At 41.3% G+C, this 20708-nt stretch overlaps 1 protein-coding gene across 25 annotated transcripts in view; it reads right to left on the reverse strand.

The window, feature by feature from the left end:
• PITPNM3 (PITPNM family member 3) overlaps window positions 1–20708 on the reverse strand; it is a 63248-nt gene that overhangs the window by 23804 nt on the left and 18736 nt on the right. For 12 of the 25 annotated variants that reach the window (XM_085521832.1, XM_085521823.1, XM_085521822.1 and 9 more), the window contains 4 exons: window positions 15665–15741; window positions 12201–12436; window positions 2787–2976; window positions 770–886 (listed from right to left, as the gene is read on the reverse strand). In XM_085521832.1, coding sequence (XP_085377958.1) covers window positions 770–886; window positions 2787–2976; window positions 12201–12436; window positions 15665–15741 — 620 coding nt within the window. Of the gene's footprint in view, window positions 1–769; window positions 887–2786; window positions 2977–12200; window positions 12437–12983; window positions 13114–15664; window positions 15742–16684; window positions 17340–20708 lie in introns of those variants that run through there. The other 13 variants (XM_085521830.1, XM_085521833.1, XM_085521825.1 and 10 more) reach the window with 5 other exon arrangements.

Consider the following 20708-nt stretch of genomic DNA (forward strand, 5'->3'; position numbering starts at 1 on the left):
AGCTAGTGTCACAAAACAATCAAATAATAGATTATAGGCATCTCATTCAGTATTAACACCACTATTCCATATCCACTTAAGTCTAAAGTACATAAAAGTAGTTGAACTCAAGTTTTTGTTCTTAAGTAGAGAACACACAGTGTAGCTTATATGACAGTAATGCTTTAAAAAAAAAAAAAAAAAAAAAAAAAAAGTGCTTTTACTACCACATTCTACTCCTAGATCACAGTGAGAATTAGTCCTCCCTTATTTCCAAATGTAGCACCCATCTAGAGACCTTGTTATTCTCACTGGCCTGTTTACCCAACCTCAGGTGACTTGCATTCTTCACCAGAAAGTAGGCACATCTCTCACCAGTCAGCAGACCTTATTTATGAGCGTATCTTAATGTTAGACTACCCCTAAGCAGCAGAATAACAGATCCCATAGTGTCTGAAAATAAAAAATAAAAAATGGCAGAAACAGCAGTCTGAGATTACTGGGAGGATACATTTACATCTACAGTTAGAGATGTAACAGAAGACACTACTTTAAAGATTTACTAATAAAGCCTTCGCCACTGATTTCTAGGTATCGTAAAACTGAAGATGCAGACAATTTTCAGACAGCAATTTTTTGAGATATGAGCAAAATCCTGTGCCATCATTTTAAGTTACCAATTCCTTCAGTTTTTTCTGGTTTAATATGGACATGAACTTATTTCCCCTTTAGGGAATGAATCTACATATAGGGTATGAATTTCAGCTGAGTAGATTTTTTTTCTCTTCACCTGGGTGCTGCTGACGCTTCCTCTCCTGCTACTGTTCTGACTCTCATCAGTTCTAGTATTACAGCAGATGGCATCAAACCCCAAAATGCCTCCAATGCAGTCACCAACGAGACATACCTGAGGGAATATAAAATACACTTATTGAGATGTAGCAAGTATTTTACAAGAAACAAAAACCATTACAGAACTGCAGAAACATACCCAACTCATTTTAAACCCTTGTTATATATATTTTTTAATATCTTGATTCCTACTGCAGTTAAAAGTTGTAGTCACTTTTTCCCATTTCCTCTTATTTACAGACATATGTCCTATGCCACAAATATCTGTCCCAGGGACTGTTTTGACAATCATAGAATTGTTGTAAATGTACCACAGAATTCTTCCAGCTACTTACAGTCAGATTCCAGCTCAAAAACTCCATATCACTGAAGAATCTGTCTTATAGATAAGACACTGATAACTTTAATAAAATTAGCAACTCATTTTTGAGGAATTAATGGTATTTCTGTAAATCTACCATTCCAATTATAATCCTTACTATCCCTGGCATTAACTTAACAGAGTTAAGTTGATCTACATGCTGCAGAAAATCAAAAAGACAGATTCTGATCTGCTGAATGTTCCACACAAACTGACAGAACAGATAAAAATATAAAGGAGACACACAGGGTAAGGTCAGGTGATGCACCAGTACATGACTTAGTGGTAAATCTGAAATTTATATCTGAGGACCAAAGCAAGTCTGCATTCAAACAATACTGGTACCTGATGATGGTAAAAGCTCATGCAGACTTCTGCACATGTAATATTAATGCAGAGTTTGCAATAATCACCAGAGATATTTGTTGTTGTTGACCATAAAATTTAATTTTTAACTGAGAGAACTGCTTTCACAATTATTTCCATAACTGCTATAATTCTTTTTCACATAAGACTAACTTTTATAAAGTTCTATCACAGCAGATTGTTTGTTTGCATGTTTTGAGCAAGAACAGTTTACTTTGGATATTATGAATGGCTTAAATCAAAGCTTAATCTAAAAATACTGATATGCCACAGTGTAGTTTTATTTTAGCTGTGGAAAATAAGAAGTGTAATTAGACATGTTTTTCCTTCAAAAATCATGCTGCACTCCAAATACAATCTGTTTTCCCCCCTGTCGTGTAGACAGAAAGTCACTGTACTTTAGGGAAATGAATGTTTTCAGGTATCTAAAGGGCCCTATCAAAATAACATCAATAACTTACACAGAGTAGCAGTAACATATTTATTCTAAAGTAGGAAAGTACTATTTTTTCTAGTCTAGAGATGGAGAAGCAGGAATAATAATAACTGTGACGCATGTCAGCTGGAAGAATTCAATAGGTGACTTCCCTGAAGAGTGAACCATACCGGAAAAATTAGAGTATCCCAAAGCTACATGAGAAATCTATCTGCAAAAGAGTCAGCAACTGAGTGTTTATCTTCTGAGTTTCTATGCCATCAAATGCTTTATTACTACTTTGATGTAGGCAAAAAAGAAGTAACAGGTAAATTTTGGATTCTTTTTGCTGTCAGGGATGTGCTGATGACCCAACTCTTCAGCTATGGAAGGTGTGTAACAAACACAGAAACATAGATTAGCGGTTGTTTTGGACTGACAGACTCGTCCACTGCTTAGTATAATACAATTTTAATGCACAATTAAGGCTCCTGTATACTATTAGAGTTCACAGCAATAATTACTAAGAGTTAAGGTGTCAAAAGGCTTGTGGGAGAAGGTATAGTATTTTCCACCAACTGAATAAATTGAGGTTAGATTCGGCACAGGATTCCAGAAGGGTCTTCCTCATGCAGATTACTGAGAGGGCATTTTGTTTAGGTAATCCCAAGCTAATGTTCACGCATCTAATGTACAGTACTGTTCCCTCACACTCATAACTGAAAACCATGAATGCAAATCAGAAACAGCTTAACAAGAAACAGACTTGCTCCGAAGGAATTTTTATTTTATGTAAGAGAATAATAGCCCTACCTGCCCGTTAAAGCCAACTCCATCTGCAGATTTGAGAAAGTCATTGTAAACTTGGTTTGCTCTACTGATCACCATGGCAACTGCGTCCTGGTACTGAGGGGATGAAACAGCCAGCAAGGGCAAAGCAGCCAGTGGGATGTGGTCTTCACTGCTGCTGAGACAGCTTTCATCATAGCTGTAGGGATTTAGGCTAAAGTAGAACACGCTATTGTCAAGAAAAATGCAAAAGGCAGCACACAGCATTAGCACATGAATAGTTACTAACAGAAATAGGATGTGCTGTTGCAGTTCACTATGAAAGTACAAGGACCATCTGACCACAACACTCAACAGGTTAAACATCAACAAGGTTAAAAATCAAGGAGTTACTGCTTTATGAGACAAAGACAACCCTAAAAGGTATTCCTGAAATTAAATACACAAGGTGACATTTTTCCACCTTACTTTTACACATACCAGTAGACATAACTTAAGAGAATAAATTGATTATTCCTTTCAACCTTTTTCTTCCATATACTGACTTACTACATTAAAGAATGGGATTCAGAAACTAAAATGGAATGTTGTTTCCTAGAACAGCAGATAGATACACTGTTTAAAAGCATACAAAAACATTTTTCGAAATGTTCCATCCCCTCAGAAAGACAGAACAAAGTTGTACTACCTCCAAAATTATATGCAATTGTTTGCACAGTAAAATTCTGCAAAAAGGAGGTTTAATGGCTGAAAATGCACGCTTAGCATGGCAGTTTTATTTTAGTTTGGATGTGTGCTTTGCAAGCTTTTCAGTAAATGCCATTCATATCTTGACTGATTTTTACTGATGCATGGAGAAAATAATTCAGAGAGTCAAAGGTGCAGGCCATATAACTCAGTGCCAGATTCAGTAAGCTGACTGTCCTTCAGAGACTAAAATACAAGTCAGAAGTATTCTTGACAATTCAGCTCATCCAAAGTTCATCAAAAGCAAGCAACTTCAATATACTTACCAAGTGCTCAGCTTTGTACCTCCACTTAAATGTCTATGAAACCTACAGCACACACAACTCTTGGGATTTACATATAGCCAGTCCTTAGCCTGGTACATAAGGTTTTATTCAAATCAAGTGTTAAAGGGAGTCCTGAATTGTAGATGACTGCCAGATAACCAACTTCCAGTGATGCTTATCTTTCAAGATTGACTTTTTTGTTTCCTAAATGTGTTTTTTATTTATTCATTTTATTTTAACGTTTGCAATTATTATTCTCTAGTTTGACTTCTTCTGTAATCTAGAAGCTTCAGTATGAAGTGTGAATCGATGTACACTCATCAAATCAATCTATCAAAAGCCTAACTCTTGATCCAGTCAGTGACATCCAGCTGGAACAAGAAAATAAAGGTTAGAACTAGGGCCTATTTTGTCTTTAGCAGCAATGGTGGAAATAAGCTTCACAGAATATTACTCATATATTACAGATTCACACTAGTTGCATAAGCAGTGTCTTTCTGATATACAAGAGAGAAACGAAAGTGTGCCCCGGTGGCACAGTGGTTAAGGACGCCACTTTGCAACACCAGGGCCCAGGTTCGAATCCCCTGTGGCGCAAGTGGTAGAAGCCCCGCTCTGCTACACAGGGGGCTCAAATCCAGAGGGTTGGACTCAATGATCTCTAAGGTCCCTTCCAACCCGCACGAGACTATGATACTATGATGAAACCGAAAGTGATGGAAGTAGATGGGAGCAGACCAGATTAAACAGCCTGAAACATTTACTAGTTGGGAGTGATTTCTCCTTGAAAAATCCCTTTCTTTTAAGCCACTACTTGCAAGATAGGGAGGAAAACTACCTACATGTGTTCAGATTAAAAGTTCCAGTGGAATTTGTCTGAACTCAGACACTCGGCACACAGGCATAGCATATCACAAAACCTGTGTCAAAGCAAAGAGTTGCTCTACTTTGGCATGCACTATGCTGGCACATTCAGAAAACTGAGTATACACTTGAATCAAACAAGAAATCTTGTGCTGCTGCTTAATCTGGCTCACACTTGATAAAATATTTCAATAATTAAAAACACACTTCCTCCTCCACAGTTTGCTAAGCAGGATGTTTACCACAATTTTATGTTCCACAACTGCTTCTTGGAGTTTTGAATGTAAAAGCTGTTGAGTGAAGCTACAGCAATTTGAGACGGAACCACCTCTCTTTTTGTCAGCTCCAAACAGATAAACCACAGAAGCAGCTCTGTGCAAGAACATATAAAGATAATACCAATCATACGTCAGCACTAGGAATGATTCCACTGGACATTCAAACATTCAGCTTAGCTATTTTCAGTTTGGCTGAGTATAGTATAATGCAACAAGAGGGAATCAAAAAACAAAGAAAAAGCAGGAGGGAATCTGTTCATTTGGACTGCCAGCACACACTTCCTTTCTTCCACTCTACCAGCCCTCTGGGGCTCCTGATCTGGCTTCATAAATGGCCCATTCGAAGGGGGATCCTTCAAACACCTTTTGATGCATCAAATTTCTTTCTTCTGCTGGTTCACCTTCTTTGAAGGGTAGCTACTTGGACACACACTCATCCTTCTTTCCTGGCTGTTTCAGTGTATTCCCCCTCAATGTGAACACTGTCACAGCTTCCAGCAGTCTGGAACACTTAGTCACCCCTTCTTACTATATGCCTGTGTATGGGAAATCACAGCTTGAACCTCTGATTAATTAGCTGAGGCAAGTGTTGGGTCAGCTGCAGGAGCACAGGTGATAGTAATCTAGCTGTGCTCCCGGGAGGGGTGGACTTCGACTCCACCTCCTCTGAGACCTCATTTAAGGGCTGGCCACCACTGAGGCAGTGTCTCTTGGAGACTGCTCCCTAGTGGAGACTGCCTCAGCTATCTGGTCATGGCATTGACATTGGTGAGTTTTCTTTACTAATAACCTTTGACTATTTATTACCATCTTGGTTAACATCTTCATATTAGCCACCTTTATATTTGGCGAGCCAGCCAAGAGCCTGTGGACACAGGAAAAGAGATGTCTTTCTTGTGGAATATGTTTAGCTGGCTCAATGGGGAGAAGGCCACTCCTTTAGGAAAAATCCTTCCTGGGCAAATCCCAGGATTCATGGGGTCCCCATTTTTCCATTATTGAACAATGGGGTCCCTTATGGGTGGTGGACAACATGTCCCCATTTTGTTTAACTGAATATTTTCAAGGATTACATAAGGACATACTACTAGAGAAAGACAAATGGCTGTGTCTATAGTAGCCTGGCCCTTACTAACCGCTTTAAATCAGGCTGAAATGAGATCAAATGATATTGAGCATGAAAATCAATTATTAAAGGCTCTAATTGAAAAGCTAGAAAGCTAGCTTAGTTTATTAACGGGGAAAAATCCATCGTTTTTTTCACCAAATACCCAAATTAGTTATATTACAATGAATGATTAACAAGATCCTAAAAAAACAGACCATTCTAGTCACCCAGACCTGGGTAAAACTGGGAGTTGGGCGCCTCCCACCATGGGAGTATAAGGTATCCATTGCCCCAATTCCAGAGTATATATTGGGGACTGACATCTTGTGGGGCCTGGCTCTCCACACAACGGTGGGGGAGTTCCGGCTCTGACAGAGATGCATTAGTATCCAAGCAATACAAACAATACTGAGAGGCCATGCAAAACATGAGCCTATTTCTCTGCCAAAGCCAGGCCGGATTACTAATGTAAAACAATATAGACTCCTGGGTGGGCAGGACGAAATAACAAAAACGGTGCAGGAGTTAGAGAGAGTGGGTATTATAAGGCCTGCACATAGCCCATACAACTCCCCAATATGGCCAGTATGAAAGCCAGATGGAACATGGAGAATGACAGTAGATTATTAGAGAATTGAATAAGGTCACGCCGCCCATTCATGCGGCCGTACCCAATATTGCCTCCCTAATGGACACACTAAGCAGAGAAATTAAAACATACCACTGTGTCCTGGATTTAGCAAATGTGTTCTTCAGTATTCCAGTCAATGAAGAATCACAAGACCAGTTTGCATTTACATGGGAGGGCAGGCAGTGGACTTTCCAGGTCCTACTGCAAGGGTATGTGCATTCTCCCACCTATTGTCATAACTTAGTGGCGCATGACCTGGCTAATTGGGAAAAGCTGGATAATGTCAATTTATATCATTATATTGACGACCTCCTGTTAACATCCGACTCATTAGAGGCGGTAGGACAAGCAGCAGATTTGTTGACAACTTACCTGCAGAAAAGAGGGTGGGCTATAAACCCGCAGAAGGTGCAAGTTCCAGGGTTATCTGTGAAATTCCTGGGAGTAGTTTGGTCGGGGAAAACCAAAGTACTACCCAGTGCGGTAGTAGATAAGGTTCAGGCATTTCCAGTCCCTATGACATCTAAGCAGCTGCAAGAATTCCTAGGTATATTGGAGTATTGGCGCTCCTTTATACCTCATTTGGTGCAGCTATTGAGGCCACCGTACAGACTCACTAAGAAGGGGTCAATCATGGGATTGGGGGAAGGTAGAACAGGATGCTTTTCAACAGGCAAAACTGGCAGTTAAACAAGCTCAGGCACTGGGTATATTTGATCCTACCCTCCCAGCCGAATTAGATGTTCATGTTACCCAGGATGGTTTTGGCTGGGGCCTGTGGCAATGCCCGAGTTCTGTTCGAACCCCCACTGGATTCTGGTCTCAGGTTTGGCATGGAGCAGAGTGAAGATATAGCATGATTGAGAAACAGTTATTGGCTGCCTATTCAGCGTTGCAAGCAGTAGAGCCAATAACACAGACGGCAAAAGTCATAGTAAAAGCTACATTACCAGTCCAGGGGTGGGTAAGGGATTTGACCCACCTTCCTAAGACAGGGGTGGCCCAAGCACAAATGGTAGCACGATGGGTCGCCTATCTGAGCCAGAGAAGTAGTCTGTCTTCATCTCCACTTGAAGAACTACAGAAAATCCTAGGGCCAGTGACATATCACAGTGGTGCACCAAAAGAACCAAAAACCAAAAGAAAAGTGGTTGCTCCACCAGAGAAGAGTCTTGTTCATGAATGAAGACATCCTATTCCTGAAGATGCCTGGTATACGGATGGATCGAGCAAAGGCAACCTGAGTAAGTGGTGAGCGATAGCATACCATCCCTCTACTGAGACAATCTGGTTTGATGAGGGGGATGGTCAGAGCAGCCAATGGGCAGAATTGAGAGCTGTGTGGATGGTTATAAATAAGAACCTGGTGACAGTGTCCTGAACATCTGTAAAGGTAGTTGGGCTGTGTATTGGGGGTTCACTCCTTGGATTACACAGTGGGCTACTCAGGAATGGACTATCCACACCCGACCGATTTGGGGTAAAGACATGTGGTTAGACATATGGAATGCAGTCAAACGCAGGACAGTACGTGTCTACCATGTCTGTGGTCATCAACCCCTGCAGTCACCAGGAAACGATGAAGCTGACACACTGGCCCGAATCCAATTGATTGAGAACTCACAATCCGAAAATATTGCCCATTGGTTACATCAGAAACTACGACATGCTGGACAAAAGATAATGTGGGCAGCCACTAAAGCATGGGGGCTGCCTGTACAACTATCTGATATCGTCCAAGCATGTCAGGATTGCAACGCTTGCTCAAAGATGAGACCAATACTGTTGCCTGAAACAACATCGCACATTGCTAGAGGATACAGTCCTCTTCAAAGATGGCAGGATGATTACATTGGGGCCCTCCCTCGATCTGAGGGGGTGAGATATGCCCTGACCTGCGTCAACACCGTATGTGGACTGCTGCAAGCCTATCCAGTGCCAAAAGCAAATCAGGCGTATATCATCAAGGCACTTACTAAATTGATGTCTACCTATGGGACACCTCAAGTTATCAAGAGTGACCAAGGGACTCATTTGCAATGATACAGCGCTGGGCAGAAGAAAACAACATTGAATGGTGATTCTACCTACCATATAATCCAACAGGGGCAGGCATTATTGAATGTTACAATGGTATCCTCAAGACTGCCCTGAAGACAGACTCCCAGACCCTGCAGGGGTGGACAAAAAGACTATACAAAACCCTGCGGGACCTGAATGAAAGACCTCGAGATGGCAGACCCAGTGCCCTAAAAATGATGCAGACTATATGGGCCTCCCCTCTTAGGATCCAAATTACGGGTACTGATAATCAGGTAAAACCGCAGGTTGGTAATGAAAATAATCTTCTGCTCCCTGCCCCTGAGAATCTAGAACCAGGAATCCATAAGATAAATTGGCCCTGGAAGGTACAGGTAGGACTCAAGTGGTGTGGCCTACTTGCACCTTGGGGGAGATTATTGGAGGTGGAAGGTTCAGTAACCCCCTCTGTGATAGGTACATGGCCTACTCACATTGTGGTCAATACTCCGATCTTCATTGCTAAAGGGACACCTATCATGTCCTTATGGCAAATTAAGACTCCTCCTCTAGTGCCAGATATAGTTATACAGCCACAGATATCTGGCCAGAGGGTATGGTATCGGCGGCCAGCGCATAATCCGGTACAAGCAGAAGTATTGACCCAAGATAAGAATACGGCCTGTATCTTGCCTTGGAGGGTGGACCTTCCCCTCCTAGTACCCTTGAAACATTTGTATTACTCTCCCTAAAACTCTAAGCCTCTAGGACCATTGCAGGACGATTCGTTTGGACTGATGAAATGCAGATAGTCTTGCACCTTAAGATGGCTTGTCTCCAGTAACATCTATCAAGCACTGGCCCAGGGAAGATTATGAACACCCATCAAATCATCACTCAAATTATATCAACATTTATGGCGACGGGAAAATTGTATCAGTGTCACGTTGGGTCTCTGAAATAGGGAAAACTCACCCAATCATTGGTTCACACTGTGAAGGGGTGGAGTGTATGGGAAATCACAGCTTGAACCTCTGATTAATTAGCTGAGGCAAGTGTTGGGTCAGCTGCAGGAGCACAGGTGAAAGTAATCTAGCTGTGCTCCCGGAAGGGGTGGACTTCGACTCCACCTCTTCTGAGACCTCATTTAAGGGCTGACCACCACTGAGGCAGCATCTCTTGGAGATCGCTCCCCAGTGGAGACTGCCTCAGCTATCCGGTCAAGGCATTGACATTGGTGAGTTTTCTTTACTAATAACCTTTGACTATTTATTACCATCTTGGTCAACATCTTTATATTAGCCACCTTTACAGCCTGTCACAGCTTTGAGTCCAGCCGGTATTTCAGAACTTTAATGTATGCCCTAATTCCTCCAATTTCACTGCTGTCACCTAGATAGCAGGCATCACTGTTCCCACATCTTAAGGTCCCAAATGTGTTTTTAAAAAACTCCTCTCCTGTGAGGTTCTCTGTTCCACAATAAATTCAAACATAACCTCAGGTGTTATACTGCAACAAAGGCCAGAATGAGACCATCACTTGAAGGAAATCTCAGGAAAAAAAAAACCACAAAAAACTATAGAAGTTTCTCTCTGCTTAGGAAAAGAATAAATCAAGCAATCTGAATCTTTCTTCCCCATCACCACAGAATAGCTCTTGGTTTACACTTGCAGAAGAGCTGAATCAGGCCCAAGAGCATATTTCCTTCTCCTTTCTCAGGCAGAAAAGGTTAGTACACATCTGTTTAAAATATTTATATAAAGGAAAATGTTACTAAGGAAATAAATGTTACCTTGAAAAGGTTCTCTCATTTAAGGAGTGAATTTCAGGACTAAAAAAGTGGGCACAGGCAAATAGCCCATTGGAAAATTCAATTTGGTATTTTAAATTCACTTCACTAAAAATCACAGAAATAAATAAAAACAGTGAAGAGATTTTTAATATTTTACTCTTGATGTTACAGAATATTCTGTATAAGCTCAGCTAAAATACTGCTTGTACTAGTACCAGAATCACAGCACAATCAGAGCTATTGCTACCCAAACTGATAAAATATTATTGATTACCAGTGTGAGAAGGCAGAAGACAGTTATAACATCACTCAGAGGAAAACCTGCTCAGGAAATAAGGCTTTCAAGTGTTTAGTGTGCAGGTAATGATGCATGGAAAATTTCTTACAATGGGGAAAAGAAGTAAAATTAAGCTGGTTACTCTATTGCTGCTATGACTCTCCTTTCATCATAAACCTTATAAATGTAACAGCCTTTAAACATGCAGGCTAAGATCAGCTGCTGTCCCATGGTGTTAACAACCTGACAAAGAGAAACATCTTAACCGTGGTACTCTCTTATTCCCACATCCCTTAAGTTTTCCTCATGTATCCTAGGCTAGAGATACAATTCAAAGACAGCATAAATATTTCTATTTCTTCCTCAGGCTTTGTGCTAGGCTTTTGGTTAATGACTGAAAGAAAATCTCCTTGTACCATTTTAACCTTACATCTCTTCAACAAAATTAAGAAGCGAGGCACTGATAGACCAGTTTCCTCTTTTGAGAACATGCAAGAAATGTACTGCAGTCTAAGGAATACTACCCTTATTCCCTGAAGTCCATGTCAAGATTATACCTAAAAAATCATACCTCTCCCGGAGCTGCTGCTACATGTCATTTTTTAATTCTCACAGCATTGTCGTAACAAGTGCATATCTGAAATTTTTACTAGCATACATGTAACAACTGTTAAAATTAACAGCAATAACAGTTTTTCAACATACCAGCACCTTTCATACAAGCACGTAGAGGGTCTTCAAAACACATTACTGATGTACAATTAAAAGTAATGTTCTTGCTCCAAGCACAGTAAATACCAAACTAAGCAGGTCTCTATATGCAGCTGCTAATTACCCTTTCTCTGAAAGTACATTCAGAATTTCATACTGACTTGTTTTGTATTGAAATATTACCACAGCATACTACAAAACAGCTATTAACAATAGAGCTGACTTGCTACCAAGAATATGATCTGATGAACAACCTCTTTGGTTTCTTCAGCCCAGAGAAGAGGAGGCTGAGGGGGGCCCTCATAGCAGCCTGCAGCTCCTCATAGGATAGTGGAGAGGCAGGCACTGACCTCTGGGGACAGCAACAGGGCCCAAGAGAAAGAATGGAGTTCTGTCAGGCAGGGGTTGGTAAAAGGTTCTGCACTAGAGGGTGGTGGGCTCCCCAGGGCAACAGGCATGGCCTCAAGCTGCCAGAACTTTAGAAGCATGTGGATACTGCTCTCAGACATAACCAAATCCTAGATGTATTGTGAACTGAAGCCTTCGATAGCCAAAGGCTATCTTTTCTTACAGATGCATCCTCTGTAACTCATTCAAGAGTATACTGCCTTCTTAATGGCAACAAATGAACACCACAAAACTGTAAGACTTCAGAAAGTAGCTCCTATTGGGAACAAACATGTCATAAAAAGCCTTTCAAAACCATGCTGCATAGCCAAATAATATAAAGCAAAATCTGCTTACCTGGAAACAAGAGAGAAGGCTGCTGAACAGATTGCTGGGCAGGGAACAAGCCTGATTAAGATGTGGCCCAAAGCAGCAGGGAAATGGGCTTGGGTCACCTTCTCAAAGACAGAACTGAAGGTGTTGATGTCTGCCAGCTTGCTACTATGATCCTCTCCCCCAGTGTCTAAGATGTTCCCTCCATGTAGGATCAGAATTAGCACACGAGTTTTGCATTTCTGGTGTTGAACTACTTCCTATGAGAAAAACAGGAAATAAGAAAGAAGGAAGCCTTTTTACAAAAAGTGTTGGTATATTCAGTGTAAATGTTCACAAGCACTGATTTCTTTTTTTCCTCATTCCCACTGCAATCATTTGTGTTACCTGCCTTTGGGAAAGGATGGGGGATGTTGTTTAATTCAAGTACGTCTCAATCAGCTGGAGCAGACTAAGCTCTGCCATAAAACCCTTACAGCTCAGATTTAGGCATTAGACTAACAAAAATTATCAACAGTTTTGTACACATCAAAAGCTATTGGAAACATATTCACACTGGAGAAGACATCAAACATTCACAGACAGCCTAAGTAGGTGTCTAGGTATTGTGAACTGGGATGCTACAATTTTGGAGAAGTTTATCTCAAATAATCATGGGATCTGAGAAGAAAAACAAATGAGAACATTTCTGGTTATTTTTATTTCTGTCAATAAAAGCATTGAGCAAAAAAAAGGTGATAGAGTTTTGACAACAGTAGCCTCCTGAAATTGACAAAATATTAAACTGAAAAAGTGGGGTTAACTTACCCAGACATTTACTGAAAGAGTAAATATTGTACTGGAGATGACAGCCATAAATCTCATAATTAAGTTTATGAGAACGTGAATGCATGCATACAAAGACAACAATCTACCATGGAAGGTGAAGTGATGTGGTCTGCAGAAAAAACAAGATGTTATCTACTTGAAACTGGAACAAGCTTTTGCACGTTTCACAGGTGCACTTTTATTTTCCCCTTCTATAGACTCTATGAGTCATATTCACTCAAACAATGACTTACTAATACATTAAAAGATCGGGAAAATTAGGTGATGTACTGAGAAAGCATATGAAATATAACAAGACATTATACTGTGAAATAAAATCCATTTATGTCCAGCAAGGTCTTTTAAATTAATTTATTTTATATTCTACCACAATCTGATCATAATCTAATTAGATATGTCTGCATCTTTATCTGCCATACTCAAATGATGTCTCTTCTCTTTTTCATTCCTTTACCAGTTTATCTAAACTGCAAGATATTTAAGGCAAAAATTGGTTAGACTCATGTGTTTACACAGCGCCTTCTAAAATATATATATATAATTCATATATATATATATATAAATTGTGGCATGTTTGAATATATATATATATACTATATATATATATTCCTGAGGGATATATATAGTGTACGTGTGTATATATGTATATACACACACACATATAGTGTGTGTGTGTGTGTATGTGTGTGCGTATATATACATATACATACATACATACATACATACATATATATGTGTGTGTGTGTGTGTGTATATACATATATATCCCTCAGGAATTCAACTCCAGCATGGTATTATGTTTTTGTGAAGAAACTGACCAATATTATGATGACAGTTCTGGGCTCTCCAGCTCAAGACAGACATGAAGATATGGAAGTGCTAGTGAGAGACCAGCACAGGGCAGCAAAGAAGGTTGGGGCCTGGAGCACCTTTCTTACCAGAAAAGACTGGGAGCTCTGGGGCTGTTCAGCCAAGAATCGAGAAGGCTGAGAGGTGATCTGATCAATGTTTATCAGTATCGAAAAGCCAGAGATCAGAAGGGAAAAACTAACAAAGAATAATTGCAAAAACATACACTTCAGCCTGTAGTTTAGGAGGATGCACAGCAGGTGAAGGGAGGGGGAGGCACATGTTGGGGTGGAAACACTGACATAGACAAGGAAAAAAGATGTCATTCAGTATGTAGAACGGTGACACAGAAATGGTTGAAAGAGAGAACTATAAATTGTTCCACACAACCATTACCTTTGTTTAGCCTGCAGTTTTTAGTCTCCAATAACGTTACTCATTTTAAGTCTCACATTCATCTCCTGAAGGCATGTTTTCTGCCTTCTAAGTTTGGGATATGCATGTACACAGAATGAATGTTTTTAAGGCTCCATCTTTCCCTGCTCTAATATACAAATTCTGTCTCCATTTATTCCCAATCCAGTTATTCACAGAGTAACTTAATTCCCTTTAAAAAGCTTTAAAAAGAGGTTTTTTTTGGCTTTTTCCAAAGCCAATGCCAGTTTGTAAATAAGTAATGCTGCTGAAAGGTTGATGTAACCAAAAGCTTCAAAACAGAAAAATTCAGGCAGGTAGTATTGATCAAGTCACTGTACAAGAAGTGTCTCAGCATAACTGCATTTAACAGGTATCCTTCACAGAAGGAATTAAAAGGAATAAAAATAATGTGCCTTTAAGGAATAGCCCAGGCATGTCTAAGGAAAGAGGCTCAAGGACTAAACTTATTCTGGTGCAACTTGAGGCCATTTCCCCTCATCCTGTCACCTGTCACCAGTGAGGAGAGACCAGCTCCTGCTAGTCACTGTGAAGCAGCGACCTATGAGTTTGAAATTATGATGTCTAAATTCAGCTTGCAAATTAATATTAGCCTATGTATTTGAATTAAACCTGTAGAGAAGGGTCTGGGGGTCCTGGTAGATGAAAAGTTTAGTTTAAGATGAAAAGTTTAAGTTAAGGTTGGATATCGGGAAAAACTTCTTTACAGAAAGGGTTGTTAAGCACTGGAATAGGCTCCCCAGGGGGGTGGTTGAGTCACCATCCCCAGATGTGTTTAAGAACGATTTGGCTGTGGTGCTCAGGGACAGAATTTAGGGGCGGGGGTTGTTAGAGTTAGGGTAGTATGGTTAGGTTGTGGTTGGACTTGATGATCCTGCGAGTCTTTTCCAACCTGAGCAATTCTATTCTATTCAAGGACTAATTCAAAGAGCATCTGAAGTGAAAGACTAACATAATTTCCAGGGAGCTCTAGGACTGGGATTCCTCGAAAACAGAAAAGGAGGCATCTGTTTCCTGTTTTCTTTGGTTAACTGGAAGGACTAGAACTACTTTAGATTCTTTGCATCTTCTAAAGTAATTATTATGTTACTATAAATTTCATGACTGCTGCTGAACCTTCTCAAAATATGCGTTTGCATTGAAGCACTATGCAGATGTAACTATTTTTCGAGAGAGATAGGGTCATATTTCCACCCAAATTCATTATGCAATATTTTAAAAACTTGTTTTGATTTTCTGTGATTTCATGGGCACTTACTGAACAAGAAGAAACACTAAGCCATCAAAGAGGCTTACAATTCCATAATGCAATATGACAGTATTTCCACATTTCTGAACCCAGAAAATCGGCACAGTCTGTTTTGAGAAACACTCACCTCGTTGTCTTCATGTATTTCAATACTGCCTTGTGCAGGTAACCTTTGTTTTCTTAAAGAGTCATGATATAATTCACCTGAAAGGAAGTGAGACATAACCGACTGTATAAATACTTGGGTACTTCACAAACACCTTTCACAGACATCTGTGGAGTTAACATACAGTTATAGTTTCAAGACAGAAAGATTCATATTCTGTGGACAATCAGAACCATAGACAAAGTTTCTTTGCAGTTCTGTGTTATACAGAGTCCGCTATTCCTAACAGCAACATTTGTAACAAAATTCAAGTCCTTATGCAAAGGTATACTGTACCAGCATCTGCGCTGTTTGTCATCTGTGCCTTTCTGGAACAGGCTGAAAAGATGAAGAGTATTACCTTGTCTAAACACAACTACTATGAGGTAATGAGAAGGAAGAGAGTCTAAAAAAAAAGTTCATTATGAGAACTATGGCATGGTAAAACTACAGTGTTGTTTCTCTGTTGTTGTTGTTTAGAAGTAAACAATTACAAACTAGAAGTCCTAGGTTGTCTTAAGATTATACCTTTTTATTCCTATATGTCAGTGGAATTTACACAGTAATTAAATATTGCAATATTTCGCTAAAGGGCAATTACTTCAACTGAAGTTAGAGGGTTAGTTCTTTGAGAGGTTAACCCTTCTATATAGACAGTGTTGACATCCCAAATAAATGAGAATCCTCCCATCTCCTCTGAACGCGTTCCAGGGCCTCAATGTGGGCCACTCGGGCACACTGTCAGCTCATGTTCAGCCGAGCATCAATCAATACCCACAGGTCCGTTTCCTCTACGCAGTCTTCCAGCCACTCTGCCCCAAGCCTGTAGCGTCACCCGGGGCTGTTGTAGCCAAAGTGCAGGACCTGGCATTTGGTCTTGTTGAACCTCATCCCACTGGCTTCAGCCCAACTCTCCAGCCTATCCAGATTCCTCTGCAGGGCCTCGCTACCCCCAGGCAGACCCCACACTCCCAGCCAATTTGGTGTCATCTGTGAACTTACTGAGGGTGCACTCAATGCCCTTATCCAGGTCATCAATAAAGATATTGAAGAGGACAGGCCCCAGCACCGACCCCTGGGGAACATCACTCGTGACCGGTTGCCAGCTGGATTGAGCTCCATTCACCACCACTCTCTGAGCCCGGCCCTCCAGCCAGCTCCTTACCCAGCCAAGAGGGTACCAGTCCAAGCCATGGGCTGCCAGCTTCTGCAGGAGAATACTGTGGGAGACAGTGTTAAAGGCTTTGCTGAAGCCTAGGTAGACCACATCAACAGCCTTTCTCTCACCCACCAGACGGGTCACTAGATCATACAAGGAGATCAGGTTGGTCAAACAGGACCTGCCCTTCATAAACCCATGCTGGCTAGGCCTAATCCCCCAGTCATCCCACACACGCTGCATGATCTCCCTCAAGACAATCTGCTCCATAAACTTCCCTGGCACTGAGGTCAGGCTAACAGGCCTGTAGTTCCCAAGATCCTCCTTACAACCTTTCTTGTAAATGGGAGTCACATTAGCAAGCCTCCAGCCTTCTGGGTCCTCACCAGTAAACAAGGAGTGCTGATAGATGATGGAAAGCAGCTCGGCTGTCACCTCTGCCAGTTCCCTCAGCACTCTGGGGTGGATATCATCCAGCCCCATGGACTTGTGGCAGTCCAGCTAGAGTAGTAAGTCTCTGACTGTTTCTTCCAGAATCACAGGGGAGTTAGTCTGCTCCCCAGCCGAGACTACCAGGTCAGAGGGAGGGGTACCCTGAGGATAACTGGTCTGACTTTTAAAGACAGAAGTAAAGAAGGCATTCAGAACCTCCGCCTTTTCCTTATCCTCAGTGGTCACACTCCCAGCCTCATCCAGCAAAGAATGAATATTCTCCTTTGTCCTCCTCTTACTGTTAATCAATTTATAAAAGAGTTTCTTGTTCCTTTTCACCCCAGCAGCCAGGTTAAATTCAAGCTGGGCTTTTGCCTTTCTTATCTCCCCTCTTGTCACGGAATTCCCTCTAGAGATCACTCTGTGACAGTGGGAACAAATACAGGGGGGCAGGAACAAAAGTGCCTCCCTTCTCTAGCAGCACGGTGCGGCACGGGGCCTGACCACGTGCACTTCGGGAGAGGGAAAGGGAATGGAGATTGCAATTGGGTCTAAAAATAATAAAGGAGAAAAAAAAAGTGATCTGAGAATGAATGGCAGTTTAATAACCTAATAACGCTAAGCAACAACAAGAGAGTTTCAACAAAGAGAATACCAAGTCCCCAATCTCACCAATGGAGCTGTGGAAGGCGGGAAGCTCCGACCACGTTGACTCCTCGCAGGGAGCCGGGCCAGCAATCCCATCCCCTTCCCCACTTCCCCTGCGGTGCCGCTCCCCACATGCCCATTTAAGGCAGTCCACAGAAAAAACTTGTCCCCTTAACTCCCATTATTCCGCATGGTGTTCTGATGTGGAATACCAACACCAACCAAATTACAAAACCATAACACCTCTATACGTCTTAACAGCTTGTTTGTATTCATTCTGAATTGCTCATCCCTCCTTCCACAGGTGGTAGATTCCCTTTTTCTCCCAGAGCCTCAAGAATAGCTCCTTATTCATCTACGCCAGTCTTCTTCCTCCTGGCTCATTTTACAGCTTAGAGGGACCACCTGCTCCCGCTCCCTTAAGACTTCCTTCTTGAAGAGCAACCAGCCACCTTGGACCCCTTTACTCGCTAACACTGAATGCCAGGGGATTCCCCCTACTAGTCTCTTGAACAATTCAAAGTCCACCCTCCAGAAGTCCAAGGTAGCAGTTTTGCTATTCCCCCTCCAGGCTCCACCAAGAATCGAGAAATCCACCATTTCATGGTCACTCTGTCCAAGACAGCCCCCAACCTTCACATCTCCCACCAGACCTTCCCTGCTTGCAAACAGCAGGTCCAGCGGGGCAACTCCTCTTGTGGGCTCTCTCACCTGCTGCATCAGGAAACTGTCCTCTATGCACTCCAGAAACCTCCTAGACTGCTTCTTCTGCGCTGTGCTGTACTCCCAGCATATGTCAGGGAAGTTGAAGTCCCCGATGAGGACAAGGGCTGGCGACCGTGCAGCTTGTGCCAGCTGCTTATAGAATACCTCGTCTGTCTCTTCATCCTGGTTTGGTGGTCTATAACAGACGCCCACAAGGATGTCTGCCTTGTCAGCCCTTCCTCTGATCTTTACCCACAGGGATTCAACGTTATTGTCCCCAGTCACAGTCTCAGTAGCATTAAAGAATTCCCTAACGTAGAGAGCCACACCACCACCCCTCCTTCCTTGCATATCCCTCCTGAAGAGTTTGTACGCCTCTCTCCTAATCCCAGTACTACTTCCCCAGGCTGATCTCTAGCAGGCCTGGCTTTATCCCTTTCCACCTTCCTATCTAGTTTAAAGCTCTCTCTATATTTATCCTCAAGAGAGTACTTAAGAAATCCAGGAGTCATCAAATACTCAGAAATCTTCACTGCTACCTTTCTCTTCAGCACAACACACTAGGCAAAATGCTTTCTGGAATTATTTATACCCTGTTCCTTTGAAAATCCTATTCTAAAAATACATCTTTAGAAAGCAGAGAGAGTGGTTTGCTTTTTCCTTAATGCACTTGATACCAAGGTTGAATGATAGTTTGCTCCTGGTGTCACATGCAAAAAAAAAACAAACCCAAACAAACAAAAAAACAAAACAAAACAAAAAAAACCCCACATCATAGATAACTGGATGTAAAATTCCAGGGATTGTGATATACTGGGCTTCTTTCAAAGAAGCGTGTGTGTGTGTGTGTCAGGGGATCAATACATGCCTTTATTTCACATTTCAGGTTTGCTAATTGTACAGTTTGGAAGATAACCAGATTTGGGGCCTAGGTTCAGCTCTACTGTTTAGGTTAAATACCAGACAATCAAGTAACTGGGGATCTCCTCTATAATGAGGAAAATATAATGAATAAGACTACTCAACAGCTAAAGCTCTGTCCAAGACAGGAACACACATCAAGACATACTACAGAAAAACATTGAAATCTCATTAGGCAACAAAACAAACTGATCAGAGATTACATATCTTATTATTTATTGGAAGGGCTTTAATGAGGTAAAATACTAATAAAGCATGGCTGGACCAAACCTCTCTGTTCATGTTACCAATATTTTACAGATTTTTCCAGTAGACTCGATTCATATTGTCATTAGACCAAATTATGCTAATTGTGCCATTATGTGAATTACAGTAGGGGAAAAAAATTGTATTCAAATCCTTCAGTAAGAAAAACAGTAGGCTGTAACAGATTACATTCTAACACCCAGTAATATTGTCAGGAAAGGTCAGGATGAAATAAGAAAAGAAAAAAATTAAGAAGTAATTATTAAACTTGCAAATTTACCAGCTAGAAAGACTCCATAGCTTCTCAAAATCTGGCACAAGAAGACACTGGAACAGGAGAACAACCTGATTTTGGTTTCAACCCGATCCTTCAGGACAGTCAGCTCTTATACAGGCTTCCCAAAAAAAAAACTAATCAACAGTGGGCAGGCAGTCGTAGTGGCTAGTTCCCATTGCCATTCTTACATTCCAGTTTTCAAAAGCAAACAAGTCCTCAAATATACTGGGAACCTGGGAAAACCCAGCCTTTCTATTGTGTTTTTTCTGGGAACATAACTATTGAAAACCTAGATCTAGGTACATTACAGCTGCTGGGCCATCCTACACAGTTCTGGCTCATATTACTGAGTAGAATGAATTCTTCATGCTACTGAGTGAATGTGTCCCAATGACATTCCCTGGTTTCCTGTGGGCTAGAAGTAGGAATGAAAAGTCCTCGTCTTTTTCTAAATGCTTTCTTGACCCAGCCAGCATGCCAGGTTGTAAGGTCACAATCAATTATCCTGCTAGGATCCAAAGACCTTCCTCTAAAAGTTCAAATAATCTTGCCTCTACAGACATAAGTATTCTTTTTGGGAGATAGTCTGAGACTGAAATTAACTCACTTAGCACAAAACTTAACACCTTCCACTCCCA

The sequence above is a fragment of the Coturnix japonica genome, chromosome 22 (assembly GCF_054131305.1).
Source record: "Coturnix japonica strain WE chromosome 22, WE-NBRP24, whole genome shotgun sequence".
Classification (NCBI taxonomy): Eukaryota; Metazoa; Chordata; class Aves; order Galliformes; family Phasianidae; genus Coturnix; species Coturnix japonica.